General features: G+C 43.5%; 1 protein-coding gene across 1 annotated transcript in view; it reads right to left on the bottom strand.

Moving 5' to 3' along the window:
- LOC119975519 (E3 ubiquitin-protein ligase RNF13-like) overlaps positions 1-25,721 on the bottom strand; it is a 289,560-nt gene that overhangs the window by 179,143 nt on the left and 84,696 nt on the right. Inside the window, exon 4 of the mRNA XM_038815305.1 lies at positions 17,348-17,473. Coding sequence (XP_038671233.1) covers positions 17,348-17,473 — 126 coding nt within the window. The remainder of the gene's footprint in view (positions 1-17,347; positions 17,474-25,721) is intronic.

Below are 25,721 nucleotides of genomic sequence, written 5' to 3'. Positions count from 1 at the left end.
ATGGCTCAATGGATAGAGGAAAAGGCATACAGTCTGTTTTGTTATGCTCTTGACGTAGCACAAGTTGCTTCTTTGATGTGCACTCTGACAAAGGAAGGTTCAGACTTGAAGATAGCTTTAACACATTTATTGAACTGTTAACAATTCTCCTACTTGGATTCGACTCTCCTGTTAATCCTGCTATAGCTACTCAGAATGACGAACCAGTCTGCTACAATCCACGTGGTGGGTGTGATGTGTTTCAAATCAACCTGTGTACTCACTGACAGTCTCCGCTGGAAAGAGGAAGATCATGTGTGCTGTGTCCTTTTATATGGGTTTGTGTAATGCCCTCCTGTGGTAGTGTCACCTGTGTGTGTGTCATGACTGCCCATTGGTCATGTCCTATCTTACTGACCTATTGGTTGAATTTCTGTGTGTCATGTCTCTGGTGCTCCCTCTAGTGTCTAGCTAGTCTACGTGTATTTACATCAACCCCTTGTGTATTTACAGTGATGCGTATCACCACACAGTCCAATTCCAAAATCCAATTGTCCTTAACTTTAGAATCGGAAACAACAGACAAGTCTCAGATTCTGATCGCACTCCAGCATCCCCTGCTGGAACAGGGGCCAGGCCAAGAACAGCATCAGTTTTGACTGTGATGTCCCTTACTATCAAAATCTGATGACATACAAGATAATAATAATAATAATCTTTATTAGTGTCACAAGTTACTGTGAAAATCCCCTAGTCACCACTTTCCGGCACCTGTTCAGGTACACGGAGGGAGAATTCAGAATTCCAATTTACCTAACAAGCACGCCTTTCGAGACTTGTGGGAGGAAACCAGAGCACCCGGAGGAACCCCATGCAGACACAGGGAGAACTTTCAGGCACTGCACAGCAGTGACCCACGCTGAGAATCGAACCCAATCCTGGCGCTGTGAAGGAACATGTGCTAATCACTGTGCTATCCTCCCGCCCTATTCTGGACTCATATGCAAGTAAGAGGTAAAGTGTAAAGAAAGTCACCAATTGAAGTATATGCCAACAAAATCAATGGGGACAATGCCCTTAATTCTCTCCCATAGGAAATTTTTGTCTAACCAAAGGTGGTAGATGAAGCAAAATCTGGGATGTGGAGGCATTAAATCTACCCAACAGCAGAAGGGAGCCAAACGTACAGATTCAGCTGGATTAAAGCCATCTATTCTTAAAGGGGGGGATTTATGGGTCCTCAGTGCCGTAGACAGCAGTGCTAACCACCGTGCCGCCCATTTCACATTTCCAACAGTTTATTTGCAATTTATTTCCAAGTTTAAAAAACACCTATATCTAATCCCAGAAGTCAGACTTAAAATTACTTAATCACTTTCGCAATTAAAAAATTTTTATTTCTTTTTTCCTGACAGGCTCGAAGGGCCAAGTGGTCTACCCTTGCTCCTAATTCGTATGTATGTTAGTGTGAGAGTTTTCGATCTGTTAAAAAGTGAATTCAGAAAGTCATGGTCAAGTGCCATTTCAGAGATTTCAGCACATAATCCAGCCAGCTACTTCCGTGCAGTGATGGGACAGTGTTGCGGTGCCAGAGGTGTCATCTTCAAATGAGAAATCAACCAAAGCCCCACCTACCTGCTCGGGTGGACGTGAAGTATCCCAAGCAACAAAGAACTGCAAGAGAAGGCTCTTATGTTCTGACAAATATTTATCCCTCAAACATCGCCACAAGAAAAAACGATTAGCTAACTATGTGCCCCACTGCTTAAAACCAATATTTTGATTAAAAATTACCCATACAATTGGACAGAGGTGCAGGAATTAATTTTTATTTTCCTGATCAAAAATTAATTTCAATCATGTAAAAAGGCAACATCCATCCAGAAATCATTTCTGAACAAATCACAGGCTTATTACAGCAATGACTGCTGCAATGAAGCTGCTCATTTGCATTTATACAACTAATAAATTAACATAAATCTATTTGAAGAAACTTGTAGCTGACCATGGGGTTGGGGCTTATGAATAAAGAAAGATTTCCTTTCCATAAGCTGCCTGTTAGTGTTTTGGTTTTAAGTGCTACTTCCTCAAGTTATTGGTCCACACAAGATTGCACTACAGAAGGTAAAGTATGAATTATGGGCGAGCAAAAACAGTGACGTGGGTGAGCAAAAATTTGAACTTAGAAAACAGGTACTGGACCCCTATCCGGGAAGCACGTGACCAGAAGTGTGCGCATTTGGGGATTTTGCATCCTAGGCTGAGCTCGCACTTATAATACATATGTAAATTAAAGAATAAAAATTTCTACCCAAGCTTTAAATGTAAGCGGTTTTTGAGTACCTGTACTTCCAAAATATGTTATTCTTAACACAAAATGGGAATGTTTAAATTATTAAATTTAATGGAGAAATTCTTTTGTGGCTAAGTTGCGAATTTCAACTCAACAAATCTAAATTTGCATCCATTGTGCAAACAGGTTTTGATAAACCCAAATGGCAATGCTCTGGGGATATGGGCTCAAATCTCACCATGGGACTGGTGGAATTTTAATTCAATTCATAAATCTGGAATACAAAACTAGTTCCAGTGATTGTTGTGAAAACCATCTGGTTCACTCATGTCCTTAAGGGGAAAGCTGCCATCCATACCTGGTCTGGCCTACCTATGACTCGTGACCCTCAGCAATCTGGTTAAATCTCAACTGCCCTGAGAAATAGTCCAGAAAGCCACTTAGTGCCAGAGTGATTAGGCACAGTGCAAGAGTATCAGTAGCCAGAGGTAAACCTTCAACCTTGAGCCCCAACCCTCCTTCCCCTGTCCATCCACTCCAAATTAACTTTTGAAAATGAAAACAGTAAAATGGCACTAACACTTGTTCCCTGATAGTCCCACTCTCATACAAGTGTAAAAAATGGTCAAATTGATGGGTAGTTGTCACCCATCGCCTGCCCTTGCTGTGGTCCCAGCCTCCCACTTCCCTGCAGCAGCATGTTCCTCCAGTCTACTCCCACACCTCTTGCAAGACCTAAACACCCTCACCACCACGAGACCACCCAAGAACCTTTTTAGGTCTGAACTCTTTTTTTTTTTTTAAATATTTTCTTATTCGCCTCCTTTTTCACATTTTCTCCCAAATTTACACCCAACAATAAACAATAATCAGTAACGAATGTAATGTCAATCCCCATATCAATAACAACGATCCCATCCTCCCACCAAACCCTCAAACATTCGCCCGCATGTTAACCTGAACAAATGACAAAGAGGAATCGGGAATCACCCATAGAAAGGTCGATCTCCACCCTAACAGGATCTGCCTTTGGGCGATCAACGAGGTGAAGGCTACAACATCTGCCTCCGTGCCCGTTTCCAACCCCCGGCTGGTCAAACACCATGAATATGGCCTCCCGAGGGCCCAGGTCCAGTTTCACGTGCACCACCTTGGCAATTACCCTAAACACCTCCTTCCAGTAATCCTCCAGCTTTGGACAGGGCCAAAACATATGAACGTGGTTCCCCGCGCCCCCCCCCCCCCCCCCAAAAAACACAACATTCACATACATCTTCTACCCCCTCAAAGAACCGGCTCATCCTCACCCTTGTACGGTGCGCTCTATAACCACCTTCAGCTGTATCAGCCCCAACCTTGCACACAAGGTGGAGGTATTCACCCTCCGGAGCACCTCACGCCAGAACCCTTCTTCCATACCCTCTCCCAACTCTTCCTCCCACTTTGCCGTGATCTTTGCTAGCGCCGCGTTCTCCTCCTCCAAAATAGCCCCATAAACCGCCGATACTATCCCTTCTCCAGTCCCCCGGTCGTCAGCACCTCCTTCCGCAATGTGGAAGTCAGCTCTACTGGCAAGCTCTGTATCTCCTTTCTGGCAAAGTCTCGAACCTGCATGCATCTAAATATTTCCCCCTGCTCCAGCCCATATTTCGTTCCCAGCTCCTTCAATCCCACAAAATGACCCCCAAGAAACAAATCGTTTAGTGTTCTAATTCCTTTCTCCTCCCTGGCTCAAATCCATGGTTCCCCCAAATTGGCAATTCCTTTGACCCTGCCCCCAACCCGAAGTGCTGTTGAAACGGCCTCCAAATTCTCAACAAAGCTATTACTATCGGACTCCCCGAGTATCTCCCCGAGGCCGTCGGGAACGGCGCTGTCGCTAGCGCCTTCAATCCTCACCCCCTACTCAAACTCCTCCATTCTGACCCATTGGGAGTCACCCCCTCTGACCCAGCTCCGCACCTTCTCCACATTCGCCACCCAGTAATAATACATCAGGTTCAGAAGATCCAAACCCCCTGCCTGCCTTCCTCTCCGTAGTCGCACCTTTTTAATTCTGGCCACCTTCCCTGCCCGTATGAAGGAGGTAATCATTCCTTCAATCTCTCTTTAAAAAATGCCTTTGGCAATAAAATCAACAGGCATTGAAAAATCAACAGGAATCGCGGCAGCACATTCATTTTAACTGCCTGTACACGACCCCCCAGTGACAGAGGGAGACCATCCCACCTTGCCAGATCAGCTTTCACCCTCCCCACCAAACTAGAAATGCTGTACCTACGGAGCCCCCCCCCCCCAATCTCAAGCAACCTCCACCCCTAGGTATCTAAAGTGAGCCCCTACCTTACGGAATGGCAACCCCCCATCCCTGCCCCCATACCTGGCCAGGACACCACAAAATATTCACTTGTCTAGATTTAATTTGTACTCAGAAAAACCCAAACACCGAAGCAGTTCCAGTATTCCCCCTATTGACACACTTGGTTCCGACACATAACAGCAAGTCATCGGCATACAAGGACGCCCTATGTTCTATCCCCCCCCCCCCCCAATCCCCGTACTACCCCTTTCCATACCCCTGAACTTCTTATTGCAATGGCCAATGGCTCAATCGCGAGTGCCAACAGCAGGGGGGGGGACATAGGACATCCCTGCCTAGTCCCACGGTGGGGAGGAAAGTATTGTGAGCTGATGTTATTTGTGCGGATACTGGCCCTCGCCTCCTACCCAGTCCACAAATCTAATAATAATAATATAATAATATTATAATAATAATAATAAATAGCTTAATGTCACAAGCAGGGTTCAATTAAGTTACTGTGAAAAGCCCCTAGTCGCCACATCCCGGCGCCTGCTCAGGGAGGCTGGAACAGGAATTGAACCCGCTCTGCTGATCTTGTTCTGCATTACAAGCTAGCTGCCTTAGCCCATTGTGCTAAACCAGCCCAATTCCAAACCGCTCTCTAACTGCCATCAACTTTCTCGGCACCCAATGCCACAACCACCTCTTGTTTCCTTCCCCTCCGCCGGTACCATAACCACGTTCAATACTGTCCTAATGTTGAAAAGAGCTGCCTCCCTCTCACGACCCCAGTCTGATCTTCACCTATCACCTTTGGGAGGCACTCCTCTAGCCTACCTGCCAGTACCTTCAGGTCTGAACTCTTACATAACCGGTATTTTCTCTTTTTTTTAAAATATACTTTATTCCAAACACAGTCACATAATACAAACAGTCAGCAATGAGAATACAGCCAAGTTACAATAAGTTTCTCAAGTGTGGTCCAACCAGGGTTTTATAAAGCTGTAGCACAACCTTGCAGCTCTTAAATACAATCCCCCCGTTAATGAAAGCCAACAGACCATATGCCTTCTTAACAACCCTATCAACCTGCGTGGCAACTTTGAGGGATCTATGTACGTGGAGCCCAAGATCCCTCTGTTCCTCCACACTTCCAAAAATCCTGCCTTTAATCCTATATTCAGCATTCAAATTTGACCTTCCGAAATGAATCACTTCACATTTATTTAGGTTGAACTCCATCTGCCACTTCTCAGCCCAGCTCTGCATCCTGTCAATGTCCTGCTGTAACCTGCAACAACCCTCAACACTATCTAGAACTCCTCCAACATTCGTGTTATCGACAAACTTACTAACCCACCGTTCCACTTCCTCATCTTACTAACCCACCCTTCCACTTCCCCATCCAAGTCATTTATAAAAACCACCAACAGAAGAGGTCCCAGAACAGATCCTTGCGGGACACCACTGGTCACCAACCTCCAGGCGGAATACTTTCCATCCACTACCACTCGCTGTCTTCTTTCAGCCAGCCAATTCTGTATCCAGACAGTCAAATTTCCCTGTATCCCATGCCCCCTAACTGCTATTAGACAGGAGCCCAGGAGCCATGGGGAACCTTATCAAATGCCTTACTGAAATCCTCAAAATAATTCAAATGAGGTTTGTGAGGCATGATCTGCCTCTCAGAAAGCCATGCTATCTTTAATCAAACTATGATTTTCTAAACAATCATAAATCCCATCTCTCAGATCCCCTTCCAATATTTTGCTCACCACTGATGCAAGACTGACTGGTCTGTAATTCACAGGGATTTCCCTATTCCATTTCTGGAAGAGGGGAACAATATTTGAAATGAAATGAAAATCGCTTATTGTCACGAGTAGGCTTCAATGAAGTTACTGTGAAAAGCCCCTAGTCGCCACATTCCGGCGCCTGTCCGGGGAGGCTGGTACGGGAATCGAACCGTGCTGCTGGCCTGCTTGGTCTGCTTTAAAAGCCAGTGATTTAGCCCAGTGTGCTAAACCAGCCCCTCAATTCGCCTCCCTCAAATCAGTGGAGAGTGAGGATGCAAAGATAATCGCCAATGGTGCAACAATCTCCTCCCTTGCTTCCCTTTGTAACCTTGGGTCCAGCCCATCTTGCCCAGGGAACTTATCCATCCTGATGCTTTTCAAAATTTCCAGCACATCCTCTTTCTTAATATCAACCCGTTCAAGCCTATTAACCTGGTTCACACTGTTCTCACTAGCAACAAGGTCCCTCTCTCTAGTGAATACTGAAGCAAAATATTCATTTAGGGCCTCCCCTACCTGCTCAATCTCTAGGCTCACGTTCCCTCCACTATCCCTGATCAGCCCTACTCTCACTCTGATCATCCTCTAATTTCTCACATAACGGTAGAACGCCTTGGGGTTTTCCCTAATCCTTCCCACCAGAGCTTTATCATGCCCCCTTCTAGCTCTCAAGTCCATTTTTGAGTTCCTTCCTGGCTACCTTGTAACCCTCTGGAACCGTGCCAGATCCTTGCTTCCTCAACCTTATGCAAGCTTCCTTCTTCCTCTAGACTAGAAACTCCACTTCTCTTGTCATCCAAGGCTCCTTCACCTTACCATTCCTTCCTTGTCTCAGTGGGGCAAAACTATCCAGCATTCGCAGCAAGTGCTCCTTAAACAACTCCCACATTATGGTTGTGCATTTCCCCAAGTACAACTGTTCCCAATTTATGCTCCTCAGCTCCTGTCTAATAGCAGTATAATTTCCCCTCCCCCAATTAAATACCTTCCAATACTGTCTGTTTCCATCCCTTTCCGTGACTATGGTAAAGGTCAAGGAGTTGTGGTCACTGTCACCAAAATGCTCTCCCACTGAGACATCTGACACCTGGCCTGGTTCGCCGCCAAGCACCAAATCCAATATGGCCTCCCTCCTAGTCGGCTTATCTATATATCGAGTCAGGAATCCTTCCTGTATACACCTGACAAAATTTGGTCCATCCAAACCATTTGCACTAATGGTTTCCAGTCAGTTAGGGAAGCTGAAGCCATCCATGACAACAACTCTGTTACTTCTGCCTCTTTCCAAGATCTGCCGCCCAATCTGTTCCTCTATCTCTCTGCTGCTATTAGGGGGGGGTCTATAGAAAACACCCAATAAAGTGACTGCTCCTTTCTTATTTCTGACTTCCACGCATACTGACTCAGTAGACAAACCCTCCTCGACACCTCCTTTTCTGCAGCTGTGAACTAACAGTTCCACTCCCCCTCCTCTTTTACCTCCCTCCCTATTCTTCTTAAAACATCTAAACCCCGGAACATCTAAACAATTCCTGCCCCTGTGAAATCCATGTCTCCGTAATGGGCACAACATCGTAGTTCTAAGTACTGACCCATGCTCTAAGTTCATCTCCCTTATTCCTGACATTCCTTGCATTGAAACAGACACACTTTAACCCAGTCCACTGAGTGCAACTTTGCCCTATCAACTGTCTATCCTTCCTCACAGACTCACTGCATACTATTTCTGCCTATTCAACAGCTACCCTATCCTCTGATCCATAGCTCTGGGACCCATCCCCCTGCCAAACTAGTTTAAACCCTCCCGAAGAGCTCTAGCAAACCTCTCACCCAGGATATTGGCGCCCCTCCAGTTTAGGTGCAACCCGTCCTTCATGTACAAGTCCCCAGAAGGTATCACAATGATCCACATATCTGAAAGTCTTCCCTCCTGCACCAGCCCTGTAGCCAAGTGTTCAGCTGCACTCGCTCTCTGTTCCTTGCCTCACTTGCATGTGGCACCGGCAGCAATCCCGAGATTACTACTTTGCTTGTCCTGCTCTTTAGCTTCCAACCTAACTCCCAAAAATCACTTTTTAGATTCTCATCCCTTTTCTTAGCTGTGTCGGTGGTACCTATGTGCACCACGACTTCTGGTTGCTCCCCCTCCCCCTTAAGAATCCTGCAGACTCGATCAGAGACATCCCTGACCCGGGAGTAACATACCTTTTGGGAGTCTCGTTCGGTTCGTGACCACAGAATCTTCTATCCATTCCCCTAACCATCGAGTCTCCTATCACTATTGCTTTTCTATTCTCTCTCCTTCTCTCCCCTTCCCTTCTGTGCCACAGAGCCAGGCTCAATGCCAGAGACCTGGTCACTAGGGCATTCCCCTGGTAGGATCCCCCCCACCCAACAGCATCCAAAACGGTATTTGAAGGGGAACTGCCACGGAGGATCCCTGCACTGTGTTCCCGTTCCCTTTCCTTCCCCTGACTGTAACCCAGCTCCTCTTGCCCCAAACCCTGGGTGTGGCTACCTCCCTGTCACTCCTCCCCATCAACCCCTCTGCCTCCCGGGTGATTTTGAAGTTCACCTAGCTCCAGTTCTCAGACGCGGTCTCGGAGGAGTTGGAGTTGGGTGCCTTCCCGCAGGTGTAGTCAGTGGGGACACCAGTGGTGTCCCTCACCACCCACATCCTACAGGAGGAGCATGCAACTGCCCTAGCTTCAATTCCCTCTGATCAGAGTTCCCAAAGAGATTTATAAAGCAAAGAAAAAGATTAAACACCCGTTAGGCCCATAAAATAAAATGCTGCTACTCTCTCAAGTTAACCCACTAAAATGGGTGATTCTGCTAAATGATACAAATATAGCTTGCTGCCCCTAAAAAAAACAACTCTTACTTTAGAGGAAATGTAGGAAATGAAAGGAACACCTTGCTCCCTCCTCACCTACCTCCCTCAGTCACCAAACTCTCACATTCGCACTCTAATGCAGCCCAAATTCAGCACTCCAGTGGAAACAATGTCAGCACTGTAAAATGGCTCACCTTTATACTGTCTGACTCTAGCCTCTGAAATCAGTTAACAGACTGCAGCTGCCAGTAGAGCCTGAGTAAACTGTTTAAAGCTGGTTTAAAACTCACCTTCTTCTAGCTCAAACAGCAACTTTTAAGTTAATTTAATAAATAAAAGACTCGACTTTCGATAAAAATGAACTCCAAATATCCCTCAGTCAAAAAAACTCTTGCTTTAGCACTCTAATCAGCCCAAATTCAGCATTCCAGTGTAAACAATAACAGGACTGTAAAATGGCTCACCTTTATACTGTCTTGACTCTAGCCTCTGAAATCTGGCTTGATCTAATTAACTAATTAACAAGTTAACAGGCTGCAGCTGTAAGTAGAGCCCGAGTAAACTCTTGTTTAAAACTGAGATTCAGTTCCACATATGCCCTTATTTGCTCTTAAACGGTCGTATTGTATCAAGGCCTTTGTGCCCCACGACTATTTGTTATGTGATTGTACTTTGAAATGTGTTTAGGCCTTTGCGCCTTGTAATTGTCTTTTGTAACTATTTAGTTGTGGTTATATTAAAATAAATCTACATATGCCAACAATCCACATTGCTACTTTCACCTATAATCTGCCAGATTAACCAAAGGGTGAAGCAGCACAATGGAACCAAACAGAATGCAGACACATCACCTGTGTTCACTTATTTCCTGAATCCTGGATTACTTTCCCCTTCCTAGCTCATGACAAATTGGAGTCTTCAAGTCTTTGATCAGTTATTGTTAGTTAAGAATATCAGAGCGGTGAAGAAACGGCAGAACAAATGAAGCAGGCCAAGGAGCTGAACAAGCCTATTTGTGATCCTAATGTTCCTCTGGTACTAAAGCCAATTGTAGTGCCCTATAGCTCACCATATGAAAATGCGTTAACTTGGCAAAAGCCAGGCATCAAAACTCTTAGCCTGTAAAGACCCGCTACTGCCCTTTTCAAAGAGACTGGATCAAAAATGACAATAGGATCATTTCAAATTAAATTGTACCTGACTGGTGATGATCTGTGAACACAGAGTCTTGCATCACCTTGGTCCTCGACTGTTCCTTGCTTTTCACTATTTAAATAATGCTATCAATTTTCTGCTCATGAAAATTAAACTTTATAAAATTGAAATTACTGACCTGCTCAGACAGCAGAAAACAGTCGGACATGGGCTCAGATTTGAAGGAAGGAAATGACTTGTGGCGTTCAACAAGGATCTGTGCTGTGTCTTAACTGTTCATTAAATTTATTAATGATATAGATAACACAATAGAGTACAATATATCCAAGTCTACCAATGACACAAAGATTGATGGCATAGCAAATAGTTGACAAGAAATGGTGAAAGGCTCAGAACAAAGTAGTCCACAGATTTAGGATCCAAATGCACAAATCAATAAAAAGGTAAAAAATAACAGATTTAAAATGATTTGCAAAAGAAGCAAATGCAATGAGAAAAATATTTTTCACAGCGAGTGATTCAAGCGTAGAGTGTACTGCGTGGCAGCGTGGTGGAGGCAATCTCAATCGAGGCAGTCAAGAGGGCATTAGATGATTATTGGAATAAAGGCAAAGGGCAGGTTTACGGGGAGAGGCGGGAGAATGGCATTATGTCATAATGCTCGTGCGGAGAGTCAGTGAAGACATGCTGGTCCAAATGGCCTCCTCCTGCACCGAAACAATTCTGGGATTCTTTGCCAGCCTTTATAACTTAGTGGGATAGAATGTAATAGGCAGGAAGCTTTGTTACAGCCAAAACCCTCATTGGACTACATCTTGAATACAGTGTACACTTCTTGGCACCACACCTCGAAAGGGCTTTGCAAGGAGTGCAGAACAGACTCACCAGAATGTTACCAGGGCTCCAAGGATTAGATAATGAGAGATGACGAACTCTATTTTCTATGCTGTGGAACGTGGAATGTTAAAAGGTAATGTGTTTTATGATTTAGAAATAAATCAATAGAGTTGCAAGAGATCAGTGTTCTGCTAAATGTGGTGTCAAGGGCAAATAACATCAAAACCAAAGCCAGATGATACTAAGATTGCAGGAATTGTGGATAGTGATGAAGACTGTCAGAGTACAACAGGATATAGACGGGCTGCAAAATTGGGCCGAGAAATGGCAGATGGAATTTAACCCGGACAAATGTGAGGTGATGCATTTTGGTAGGTCTAATTCAGGTGGGAACTATAAAATAAATGGCAGCACCATCAGGAGCATAGAGACACAGAGATCTGGGCGTGCAACGTTGGTTAGGCCATATTTCGGAATACTGTGTCCAATTCTGGTCACTGCACTACCAGAAGGACATGGAGTCTTTGGTTTACCAGGATGTTGCCTGGTATAGAGAGTATTAGCTACGAGGAAAGATTGAATAAACTGGGATTGTTCTCCCTAGAGAGACGGAGGCTGAGGGGCAACCTGATAGAAGTTTATAAAATTATTAGGGGAATAGATAGGGTGAACAGTTGGAGGCTTTTTCCCAGGGCAGAAATGACAATTACAAGGGGGCACAAGTTCAAGGTGAGGGACAAAAGGCTCGGCGGAGATGTACGGAGAAGTTTTTTTTTTGTTTTGTTTTTTTTTTAAACACAGAGGGCGGTGGTGGCCTGGAATGCACTGCCAAGTGAGGTGGTTGAGGCAGATACATTAGCGGCCTTTAAGACTTATCTGGATAGGCACATAAACAGACTGGGTATAGAAGGATACAGGCGGTTGGTCCAGATAGGATACGTGATCGGCGCAGGCTTGGGGGGCTGAAGGGGCTGTTCCTGTGCTGTACCATTTTTTGTTAAAACATTCAAGAGATAAATTGACAAGTTTCTTCACACAAAGCAGATGTCAGCTCAATTAATCATTTTAATATCAAGATCCATAGATTTGTGTTTGTAGGACAAGGATATAGATGTGTCATTTGGTGGTACAGAATTTGAGTATCACTGAAAGAAAAACATATCGAATGCCCCAATAAGTGCAAGGCGAAAGCTTCGACATGCGTATGAAAGAATGTGTAACACTGGACATACGATGATACGATGATCTAACTGAATGGTGGAATATGCTGAATGATCTACTCCTATTCCCATGTCTAAAAATAACCATAAAGCCTGACATGGCTTCTGTATAGATCTGAAGGGGTTTGTTTCTACACAAGCAATTATTAGTTGTCCATTGTATATGTTGGACAGTGTATTACACATAAATCAATCTGTTTTATATTATATTCTTTGCCTGGTTTACTAGAAGTCATCGTAATAATACAGTCTCCGGAGTGACAATATTGTAAATCTAAATAACTTCAAAGCATGTGCCATCAGCTTAAATTATAAATTTGATGCACTCGAAAGTATGAGATGGCCTGAAGGATGTCATCTGAGATCTTGGCTCTTTCAAGCTGGGTGGCTATCAATAATATCAGTTAAGGACCTTAACAGTACAAGGAGGAGCCCGAATCAGCCTCATGTTTCCCACACCAATAATTTTCTCCGAATTCACTGCTCCCTGAAGAGCAAGAACTGATGAATTGGATGCATTTGCCTCTGCAAATCTGTTAACACGCACAGGGGTGCACTCATATACCAACCCGTACACACAGCTTTCCCCACACTCGTACAGCTTTCCCCGCACTCACAAAACAATCTATATTCACTCATTGGCATCCTGTGCCCATACAAACTTTCTATGATTTGTATAGAATAATTCATTTTCCTGCTTTAAAATAAAACTACAATATTAATATGCACACCCAGATCATGATCCCACTTCCTCTGCATTCCCTTTTCACGCAACTGAAAGCAAAGTATGAAATCAATTAAATTGCTTTAATGTGCTTTGCTAAATTGGCTGGAAAGAATAAAAATGTTACACTTGGCTCAGGCTGTTCATGTCAAGTGCCACTTCAGCAATCAAAATGATTAATTTGGTGATATTCGATTAAATGTCCCCGATTAAATATCCAGGGAAGATGGTTCAGTTTCAAGTGTCCTTAATTTTGGAATTAATTGCCCTCTGACATTTGTTTCTCAAAGCTTGCGTATTTCTGTATCAACAAAATGGAGGAGGTCAAACTGGCTGCCTCACCTTCTGTCTTGTACATCTACAACTCACTGTCCACATCTTATTACAGTTAATGTTCAACGATAACCGTATTGCCCTTCACTGGATGCATTCTCCTCCACCAGATCCATCAAAAGCTCTTTCAACTCTTTCTTGATCTTTCAACTGAGTCTTCCTCAGTTCAACACTCAGACCATCCAAGGCTCCTTCCCCAGAAACCATTTAAATCATTTAGAACCATCGCACCTTAATCCTCTCTAATTGCACTCCAGTGCCAATCCACCACCACCAGCCACATTCCCACTGAGGTTCTATAGTATATCCTGACTATTCAACCTCCATTTTCAAACCCCTCGCTCACTATTCCTTGCTCTATTTCTATTTTCTACTTTTCTAACCAGAATTAACATGCCTCGGTTCTTTGACTTTCAAGTTCTTTATTTAAACTAGATTTTAAAAATTGCAAGTTATAGATATTTTTTCCCAAACATCCAAGGGCAATACTTATTAGACTTCATGCTAGTGTCTTTATGGTCACGGAGCATAAAATTTGCCTTGCATTTGCTTCATTGCACTCCATATTTTGCAGTGCCCTATTTTTGGCAATGCAATGAAGCTGGGTTTGAGGCAGCTACAAGCCCTATTTGAATATGGATATTAAGACAATTTTATTGCACTCCAAATTTTATAACTTTGGGTCAGGTATACCAGCATGTGTATTGGGAGTGTCATGCTAAGTGAAAGCATGTTGTTTCGAACCTTAAAACAGGATTGAATTCAGTACAGAATTTTCTGGAATTGCCTTTACTTTCTAAAAATAGACATTAAGAGACTGCCACAATGGCTGCCAGGGGCAAGATGGTGTCTGCAATTTTTGCACATATGCAAATATTTCAAGACTCCAAAAAGTTCAGTGGGTTAGCCCCGTTGCCTCACGGCGCTAAGGTCCCAGGGTCGATCCCGGCTCTCGGTCACTGTCCGTGTGGAGTTTGCACATTCTCCCCATGTTTGCGTGGGTTTCTCCCCCACAACCCAAAAGATGTGCAGGCTAGGTGGATTGGCCACGCTAAATTGCCCTTAATTGGATAAAATTAATTGGGTACTCTAAAAAAAAAAAATTTTTAAGTCTCCAAAAAGTTCTTAATTGAATGATCATGGGTGGAGTGTTTCCCTTGAATCAACATACCAAAGCCACACATCTTTTTGAACTTTTACAGGACTCTCCATAAACACCTGGAAGTGTCAGAAGGAGATTTATCTTCACTGCCTCTGCTTCACAAGATAGGCATTCACATAACTGTAGCACATACTAAATGAGCTATACTTAGCATGCAGAACAGGGATGACTCTTCATGTGATGAAGGTTACAACAGCATGAATCTTCCAAGCGATGCCAGGGGTCATGAGCAACATTAGCCATTCTACATTACACCCACGTATCAATTAACAAACACTACATTTATGAGTGATAAAACTGCTGGCAGAAAGATGACAATTTGGAAAGGATGCAGATCATTCCTCAGCGCCGTGAGACAGCGGGGCTAACCCAGTGCATCAGGGTGGTCGAGCGGTCTGAGGCGCTGCGTTCAGGTCGCAGTCTCTTCTGGAGGCGTGGGTTCGTATCCCACTCCTGATATTGTATTTTCCTCCACGAGGTTAAATTTCAGGGTCTGATTTAGCTCACTGGGCTAAATCGCTGGCATTTAAAGCAGACCAAGCAGGCCAGCAGCACGGTTTTATTCCCGTATCAGCCTCCCCGGACAGGCGCCGGAATGTGGCCACTAGGGGCTTTTCACAGTAACTTCATTGAAGCCTACTCGTGACAATAAGCGATTTTCATTTTTTCATTTCATTTCATTCATTGATTTACAGAGTTCATTAAGGTACAGGGGGCTATAGATGGCACTATCATTGCTGAATGCTCCTCTAACAACATGGGGGTTACCACTGACCAGAACCTGAACTCTACCGGCTATAAATACTGTGGCTACAACAGTAGGCTGAGAACTCAATGGTAATTAACTCACCTCTTTTCGATGGCGGTTACCATTGATCGGAAACTGATCCAAATGAGCCATGTAAATACTGTGGAACACTGTGGTTACAAGGAATCAGAGGCTGGGAATTCTATGCCAAGTAACTAGACTCCTGACACCCCAAAGCATTCCCACCATTTACAAGGCTCAAGTCAGGAGTGCAATGGAATACTCTCCCAATTCTGAATGCAGCTCCAACCGCACTCATCATCCAGGGCAAAGCCGACCGCATGAATAGCACCCCAACCACGCTTTAAACATGCATCCCTCCACTGACCCAATGACAGTAGTGTGCACAATCTACAAGATGCAGTACCACAATCACCAAGGCTCCTTTAACAGTACCACATGGACTGCGGTGATTGAAGGTGGCTCAACACCACCTTCGAGGGCAATTAGGGAAGGGCAACAAATGCTGGCCAGGCCAGTAATGCCCACACCTCATGAAAGAATGTTTTAAAATATTGTACTCATTTGGGCATGGGGGCCTGCAATATCAACCCCACATGATGGGCTTGCACTCAAAAGTTCAAATAATTAATATGCAAAGTTATTATGCATCACTTCATAGTGCCCACATTCTCCCCACCATCTCCCTCCATCAAGAAAGAATACTAAGTATAGCTCCAACATACCGAGGATTAACTTCTGCTTCAAGGTTGCTAACTACCTAACACCAGAGTTCCTGAGCTGGATGACTCAGTATCTGCTTGGTCTTCCTTAACCAATAGTCCCAGCTGCAAGTTGAGTATACAGGCACACATTAGCGGAGTTGCTGTGGAAAATACTTGAACCAGTTCTTCCAATGGCAAAAAGAGTTTCCAATTTAGGTTTGGCCATGAGTGACAATAATAATCTTTATTGTCACAATTAGGCTTACATTAATACTAATGAAGTTACTGCAAAAAGTCCCTAGTCACCACATTCTGGCACCTGTTCGGGTACACAGAGGGAAAATTCAGAATGTTCAAATTACTTAACAGCACGTCTTTCGGGACTTGTGGGAGGAAACCGGAGCATCCGGACGAAATCCACGCAGACACAGGGAGAACGTGCAGACTCCACATAGTGACCCAAGCCGGGAATCGAACCTGGGACCTTGGAGCTGTGAAGCAACCGTGCTACCCACTGCGCCAATAGGGATAAACGGCAGAGTTACTTTTATCTATCCCCGTCCAGGAGCAAACCTCTTCATTTGCAGATAGTTATCAGGCATTTGGCTATTAATTCAGTCTGTAACCTATCTTAATGCAACTTCAAAAAACATAGCTTTTCCTACTCCAATAAGAGCACTTTTCCTTGGCAAGAACTCAGGTTGTAGGACCTCCAAATATTCTGGATTGCAGTGCTGCCACATATGCCATGGTGAACATAGGGAGCTGCTATGGCAGATTTTACCAATTCCAAGGCAGCAGGTCAATTTCCCTGGCTCACTCTTTCACTCGTCAGCAGCACATTCAAATTAGGGGAAGGAATTCCGGCTGCAGAAATTTAGCATTATTTGGCATGTGAGCGTCCAGCTAGATAAGCTTTTGTTTTGGCAAAAAGATACTTTATTCATAAAATACTTGAATGAACATAAGAAAACATTTCAAATGGTCAGCCAGATAAGCTCAAGCTATGGGCAATTAAGCCACTTTTCTGCTGGTCTCGCAACATTGAGGCTGTAGCACAACCATGAAAGTGCCAGTCGCATTATTTGTTATCCTGAGAAATAAATTGTTATCCTGACTGCGCACAAGTTAATGTGCGGTCAGCAGGAGTCAATTAAAATTGAAAATATTCAATTCTAATGCTACAAACATTGACAAATCTTGGACAAAGTATCCAAATGTTTCAACTGCGACTCACCTTGATATCAAAATTGCAGTCAAATCTTCTTATCAGAACAATGAAGTTGATAGAGGAATTGTCCGTCATTGGTGGAGAAATGATAGGCTCACAAGCATTCTTTGGTCTTGAATACACTAGGAAACCCTGTAAGCAAACGAAGAGCAAATCGGAGGGGAAAATAGTTAAATATTCAGAAACCAAAATCCTCATCTTAGTCTTAAGAGGCAGATCAGCATATTTAGCCAAAGTATATTTAAAGTTAACTTTATACAATTCCCCCCCCCCCCCCCCCACCCCCCCATTCATGAAGGATTGCTTTTCCCTTTCTCCCATTCTCCAGAACCTGCTGATTTGAGTTGCTGTACATTTCCAAGGGCATCAGTCCTCACTGAGAGCCACATTCTGTGTACAAACACAGGCAAATACCTCACTAACAGGCTACTTGACTGTGTGGACTTGTATTCATCAGATGTTCAGGCATTTTCCAGCAGTAACCATTGGTTAGTAATCCCTAGAATTAAGGTTACCAAAGCTCTCCACCTCTGGGGGTTTCTTTACTAGTGTTATTTCGGGGTCTGTTGTACATTAATTAATAGGGATTTATTGCTACAACTACTCATTATCGTTCTATCATGTTCAAAGAATTTACAATGCAGAAGGAGGCCACCCGGCCCATCGGGTCTGCACAGGCCCATGGAAAGATCACCCCATCCAAGCTCACACCTCCACCCCATCCCAGCAACCCCACCCAAACTCTTGGACACTAATTTAGCATGACCCATCCACCTAACCTGCACATCTTTGGGCTGTGGGAGGAAACCGGAACACCCGGAGGAAACCCACACAGGCACAGGGAGAACGTGCAGACTCCGCACAGACCATGACCCAAGCCGCGAATCAAACCTGGGACCCTGAAGCTGTGACGCCACTGTGGCCACGGATCTGACTGGATGGCAGATGGCTAACCAGGTGAACCTTGGTCTTTTCTTGTCTAATCATCCCTACAGACAACTGTGGACAACCCAATGCTATCCTGGATATGGTCAGCTCATGATACACAAAAAGGGAATTAACTTGGGACATTGCCTTCCTTATTTAAGACCACCTAAACTAAACAAAATTGTATTCTTCCATCCAATCTCTGTAGTGAAGGTCTAATTGCTCACTGTAGCCACATCTTAATTTTGCTGCAAGTAGCAAGACACCCAAAGTCCCTCTGAATACGACTATTTTTCAGTTCCTCACGGTTTAAAAATAATGTGCTTTGTTATTTTCCCCCAAAGTGGCTAACTTCAAGCTTATTTACATGAACTTTCAGCTGTCATGTTCTTGCCCACTCACCTAACCTGTCCATACTTATACCCAATTATTATAAATCCACAGTTCCTCATTATCTACCCTACTAGTTACAACCTCAAAAACATTCAAAAGATTTGTCAAACATTATTTCCTTTCAGAAATTGTGCTAACTTTTCCATTCATACAGAAAAATTGTGAAAAAGGAGAATAAAAATATATTTTTTAAAAACTTTTCCATTCATATTATGGTTTTCTAAGTCCCATGTTTACATATTCCTTAAGTTCCAACTTATCCCTTCCAAGGGCAATGTACCTTTCCTGAGGTGCAACACCTAAAACTAAACAACACTGAAGGAGGGGTCTCTATATAACAGAAGCATCACTTCCTCCTGACTCCTCAAGTCTTAATTTAAATCATTTTAGTCCACATAGCACCAGGTCTATCAATTAGATCATTTTCTATAGTGTATTCCTTTGATTTGGCAGTGCGGCTATTCCAGTCATACTTAGGAGCGTTGCAAGGTGATGTGGAAGAAATAACACCGCAAACATCAACCTTATATTCAGAGAACAAATTTCAATTTTATGACTACTATGCATTTTGTTCTGGAAATTCTCTTTCTAAATTACTGCAGTTAGGCTATGGGACAATCCACCATTTTCGAAAACAACTGTAATAACATGTACAGACAGTAGCTGATCTCCATCTCTGACAGAAGTGCTCCATCTCTGACAGACGGGCAAGTGTGGTTACTATGGCATTATTCATCCAATAATATTCCAACAATTAGCTCCTAACCACAGAATGATACAGTGCAGGCGAGGCCCTTCGGCCCATCGATTCTGCACTGACCTGCCTACCTAATCCAATTACCCTGGAACACCTAGATAACAAAGACACCTATGTCAAACTCCTATTTATCGACTACAGCTCAGCCTTAAACACCATAATTCCTACGAAACTCATCTCCAAACTCCGCGACCTTGGCTCTTCCCTCTGCAAATGGATCCTAAACTTTCTAACCCACAGGCCACAATCAGTAAGGATAGGTAACAACACCTCCTCCACAATCATCCTCAACACTGGTGCCCCACAAGGCTGTGTCCTCAGCCCCCTACTATACTCTTTGTACACCTATGACTGCGTGGCCAAATTCCCCTCCAACTCTATTTTCAAATTTGCTGATGACACCACAGTAGTGGGTCGGATTTCAAACAATGACGAGACAGAGTACAGGAATGAGATAGAGAATCTGGTGAAATGGCATGACAACAATAATCTCTCCCTCAATGTCAACAAAACGAAGGAGATCGTCATCGACTTCAGGAAGCGTAGTGGAGAACATGCCTCTGTCTACATCAACGGGAACGAAGTAGAAAGGGTCGAAAGCTTCAAGTTTTTAGGTGTCCAGATCATCAACAACCTGTCCTGGTCCCCCCCATGCCGACACTGTAGTTAAGAAAGCCCACCAACAACTCTCCTTTCTCAGAAGACTAAGGAAATTTGGCATGTCACCTACGACTCTCACCAACTTCTACAGATGCACCATAGAAAGCATTATTTCTGGTTGTATCACAGCCTGGTATGGATCCTGCTCTGCCCATGACCGCAGGAAATTACAAGAGGTCGTGAATGTAGCCGAATCCATCACGCAAACCAGCCTCCCATCCATCGTTTCGGTCTACAGTTTCCGCTCCCTCAGAAAGGCAACCAGCATAATTAAGGACCCTACGAACCCCGGACATACTCTCTTCCACCTTCTTCTGTCAGGAAAAAGATACCAAAGTTTGAGGTCACGTACCAACTGACTCAAAAACAGCTTCTTCCCTACTGCCATCAGACTTTTGAATGGACATACCTCGTATTAAGTTGATCTTTTCTCTACACCTTGCTATAACTGTAACATTATATTCTGTAGTCTCTCCTTCCTTCCCTATGTACGGTATACATTGTTTGTACAGCATGCAAGAAACAATACTTTTCACTGTATACCAATACATGTGACAATAATAAATCAAATCAATTTGTCAGCACTTGGGCCATAGTCTTAAATGTTATAACATGCCAATTCCTCATCCAGGTACTTTTAAAGACTGCGAGGTAACCCGCCTCTACCGCCCTCCCACGCAGTGCATTCTAGACCCTCACCACCTTCTGGGTAAAAAGATTTTTCCACAAATCCTCCCTAAATCTCCTGCCCCTCCAACTTACTGATCCTAACCCCACATGGTGATTTATAGAAACGACACAATAGTTTTGCCTCTCCAAGTGGAGATAGATTCTCTCCTTCAGAGTTTTCTCCAATTGTTTCCCTACCATGACACGAGACTCACTGGTCTGTAATTCCCTGGCTTAGCTCTACAACCTTTCTTAAATAGTGGGGCCACATCAGCTGCTCTCCAGTCCTCTGGCACCTCTCCCGTGGCCAGAGAGGAATAAAGAATTTGGGTCAGAGCCATTAAACTATTATTTTTAGCAACATGCGATGGGTATGAGCAACGACAATAATTTCAGGAATATGCATTGGTAAGAACACAAGAACTAGGATCAGGAGTAGTCAATTCTGCCCTTCATGTTTGCTCCGCCATTCGATACGATCATGGCTGATCTGAGAATCAAAATCACAGAATCCCACAGTGCAGAAGAGGCCCTTCCGTCCGTCAAGTCTACCAAATCACATTTGCCAGCATTTGGCCCATAGCCTTGAATGTTATGACATGACAAGTATCCATTCAGGTACTTTTTAAAAAGGACGAGGGGCAATCTGCCTCTACCACCCTCCCAGGCAGTGCATTTCAGACCATCACCACCTTCTGGGTAGAAACCTCACATCCACTCTAAACTCCATTCAAGTAAATAAAATATTGAAAAAGATTAGGAACTAACAGAGTTGATGTTATCTTTGCTCTCTCGGCTGCTGTTCAGGGCAGGGGCCTGCTAATTATGTGGAATTGCTCATCTCCTGAATTTTGTGCTTCAAATCAAAACTGCAGTTCATTCATTCACACATTAAAAAAACAAACATTTAATTTTAAGCAATGAGAAATCTAAAGAGGGGTAGTATCCTTTTTTTCACCATATTTACTATTTTGTCTTTAACTCCGCCCTCTTCAGAATTTACCAAAATGCTGAGTTATGATTCTACATGTGCTAGCAACCCTTCAGTCGCTGAATGTGTGGGTACAAACAAGCGTGGCCATGCTGTTCAATCATTTCTCAGCCGAACCCTGTACTGATCAGACAAACCGTGTGCACCATCAGAGCTCATTGAAGCAGCAGTGGTTGATACATTTTCCCTCTTTAAAGAAGGTAAACAAAGCCACTCAGATTAGATCATCTCGTAAACGTTAGGAATCGACCTGGGATTTCACAATCTGTAACCATTATGAACAATGTACTAACTAACTCTGCCTTTCCTGGCCAAGCTTAACCACCCACTTCTTATAAAAACAGGAATGCATACAAATTAAACACAATTCTGAAGAGCATGGTGTCTAAACAACCTTATTATTAGGATCCATTTAATCTGAAGAATGTTGTTCAAAAAGTGTTTTTGAAAAATCAAAGTCTGTAAAGATCCATATAGTTCAACAATAAATGGCAAAAACTGGGATTTTAGCAGTGCTCAAGTGAATGCTTCAGAATTCTTTAATTTTCTCTGAATGATGAATGAAATAAAACTCTTCTTGGGAGGAGAAAGGAAGTCGATATGGTAGCTGTGGTGATTGTCCCTTGAAGGGAAGCACAGTAGCATAATGGATATGTTGCTGTGCTAGTAATACAGGGCCAGGACTAATTAATGTGAGATAATTTCAAATGTCATCACTGCAGCAGGGGAATTTAATTTCAAGTAATTAAATAAAATCTGGAATTCAAAAAGAAAGTCAGTATCAGTCAATGTGACTATGAAACAATTGTCCTTTAGGGAAGGAAATCTGCCATCTTTAGCTGATTAACACGTGACTGCAGATAGCCGAGCAACAAGGTTGTCTCGAACTGCTCTCTGAAATGGCCCAGCAAGTCGCAGAGTTGTATCAGATCATTACACAAAACCAAATGAATTGACTTGAGACACCAGGCACAAAAAGGGACACCCAGGCCAGTCAACTGCAAAGCCTTCCTCAACATGGTTCTGTGAAAAGCAAATCGTGTTCATCCAATTTACTGGAGCTCTTTGAGGAAGTAACATGTGCTGCGGAAAAAGGGAAAGCTGTGATGTACTGTCAAGCAGGCAATTAACAAGATGCCACATCAAAGGTTATTGTGGAAAATAAAAGCTCATGGTGTCGGGGGCAACATAATGGCATGGATAGAAGATTGTTAGGAATCAGAGTAGGCCTAAATGGGCCATTTTCTGATTGGCAAGATGTAACAAGTGGTGTGCCAAGGGGGATCAGTGCTGGGTCCAAACTTTTAACAATTTATAGAAATGACTTGGATGAAGGGGCCGAAGGAATATTTGCTAAGTTTCTTGATGAGGACATAAGGAGGCGACAAAGGGATATAGATTGATTAAATTGGTGAGCAAAGACCTGGCAAATGGAGTTAAATGTGCAATTATCCATTTTGGCAGGAAGAATAAAAATAAGCATATTATCTAAATGATCAGCAATAAAGTAGAGCTGTGAGATGCAGAGGGATCCAGGTGCCCTAGCTCAAGGATCGCAAAAAGTTAGTTTGCATGTGCAACAATTAATTAGGATAACTCATATAATGTTATAATTTATTGCAAGGGGAATTGAATACGAGAGGGAGATTATGCTTCAGTTACACAGAGCATTGGTGAGCATCCGGAAAACTATGTAGACTATTGGTCTCTTTATTTAAGGAAAGATGCAAATGCATTCAAGGGTCGACTTGACCAAACCTTTAAAATCCGGAGGGGTACTGACGGTGGATGTGGAGACATGTTTCCTCTTGTGGGAAAATCTGGAACTAGGGGTCATTGTTTAAAAATAAGGAGTCGCTCATTTAAGATAGATGAGATTTATTTCTCTGAGGGCCGCATTTGGAACTCTCTTTCTCAAAAGATGGTAGAAGCAGAGTCTTCAAATATTTTAAGACAGAAACAGATTCTTGATGAGCAAGGGGGTGAAAGATTATCAGAGTGGGCAGAAATGAGGAACTGAGGTTAAATCAGATGAGCTATGGTCTTATTAAATTGAAGAGCAGGTTCGAGGGGCCCCAAATTCATATGACATGAATGGGGATGGGATGACTATTCGATAGTCAAGCAATAGCCTGATGTCAGAATCATAGCCATCACTTTTCTGGGTGTGCCCTTCAGCCAGCAAGACAAACTCACCAGAGATGGTAGCACATGGCAGGGAAGGATTGGCCCTATGAGTCCTCAACATGACTCCAACCCTATGAAGTCTCATGGCATCAGGTCAAACATTGGCAAGGAAACCACCTTTAGCCTTTTCTCTCAGCTGATGATCAGTGCTCCACTTTGTTAAACATGATTTGGAAGAATCACTGAGGATAAAAAGGGCATAAACCTATCCCAGGTACTCAATGTCGATCACGAAGCATGATTCAGTAGCATCCTACTGATTAAGCTAACCAAATCCTAAAAAGGCAAAGCTGTCAAACTGGCTTTGCAAGAGGTGGTGAGAGTACCACTCAGGGAAAAAAATCTACTTGATCTCACCAATCTACTTGCTGCAGATACATCTGTCCATGACAGTGTTTGTAGGAGCAGCCACTGCGCAATCCTTGTCGAGACAAAGTCCTGTCTTCACACTGAGCATACCTAACATGCTGTACAGCACTACCATGGTTGAGATTCAGAACAGATATAGCATCTCAAAACTGAGCATGTGAGGTGCTGTGGGCCATCAGAAGCATTAGGGGCTGGTTTAGCTCACAAGGCTAAATCGCTGGCTTATAAAGCAGACCAAGCAGGCCAGCAGCACGGTTCGATTCCCGTACCAGCCTCCCCGGACAGGCGCCGGAATGTGGCGACTAGGGGCTTTTCACAGTAACTTCATTGAAGCCTACTCGTGACAATAAGGGATTTTCATTTCATTTTCATTTCATTATATTATAGCACAATCTGTAATCTCATGTCCCAACATATCCCTCATTGTTCCATTATCAAACAGGGGACCAACCCTGGTTCAATGAGCAGTTCAGGAGAACACGCCAGGAGCAGCATCTGAAAAGTAACTAAAAATGAAACCTCAATCTGGTGAAGCCAGAATAGGAGGCTACAATGCTTGCTGAGCAGAAGCATCATGCAATAGATAGAGATATGCAATCCCACAACCCAGATTAAAGTTTTGCAGCGCTGCCACATCCAGTTGTGAATGGAGAGCAATAATTAAACATCTAAAATGCGCAAAAAACATCCCCATTCTCAATAATGGAAAGCCCAGCAGATCAATGCAAAGGAAGCAAACGGAAGCATTTTCAACCAGAGATGCCGAACAGCTAATCCAACTCAGCCTTCTCCTGGAGGACCCCATCATGGATGCCAGTCTTCAACCAATTAGATTCACTCCACATAATATCAAGAAATGTTTGAGTGCCATGCACTGACCATTTGCAGAATACGGAATCTAACCATCTTCCTTGGTATTCAACAATCGCTGAATTGCCCACCATCAATCTCCTGAGGGTTACCATTGACCAGAAACTTGATTGGATCAGCTACCAAATGCACAAACAAGGCTAGAAATTGTGTGGTAACTCATCTCCTGATTCCCCAAAGCCTGTCCACCATCAATAAGGCATAAGACAGGAGTGAGATGGAACACTCTTCAAGTCTGGATGACTGCAGCTCCAACATCACTCAAAGCTCGACACTATCCAGGGCAAAGCAGCACCTCTCTACCACCAATACACAGCAGCAGTGTGCGTCACCTACAGATTATATGGCAGCAACTCACCAAAGCATTTTTAAGAGCATCATCCAAATCCACGACCTTTATTATCACCCTCCACAATCTCTATTATCACAGAGAAGAACGAGAGCAGTGCGTGGGAAATCTTTCACCTCCAAGTCACAGACCATTCCAATCTGGACCTGCATATCGCAAACCTTCATCACTACAGCAGCTGACACAATGGCTCATCACCACCTTCTTG

This window comes from Scyliorhinus canicula, chromosome 13, assembly GCF_902713615.1.
Source record: "Scyliorhinus canicula chromosome 13, sScyCan1.1, whole genome shotgun sequence".
NCBI lineage: Eukaryota > Metazoa > Chordata > Chondrichthyes > Carcharhiniformes > Scyliorhinidae > Scyliorhinus > Scyliorhinus canicula.
The sequence above is the reverse complement of the archived record's forward strand: the minus strand, read 5'-3'. Positions and strand labels throughout refer to the sequence as shown.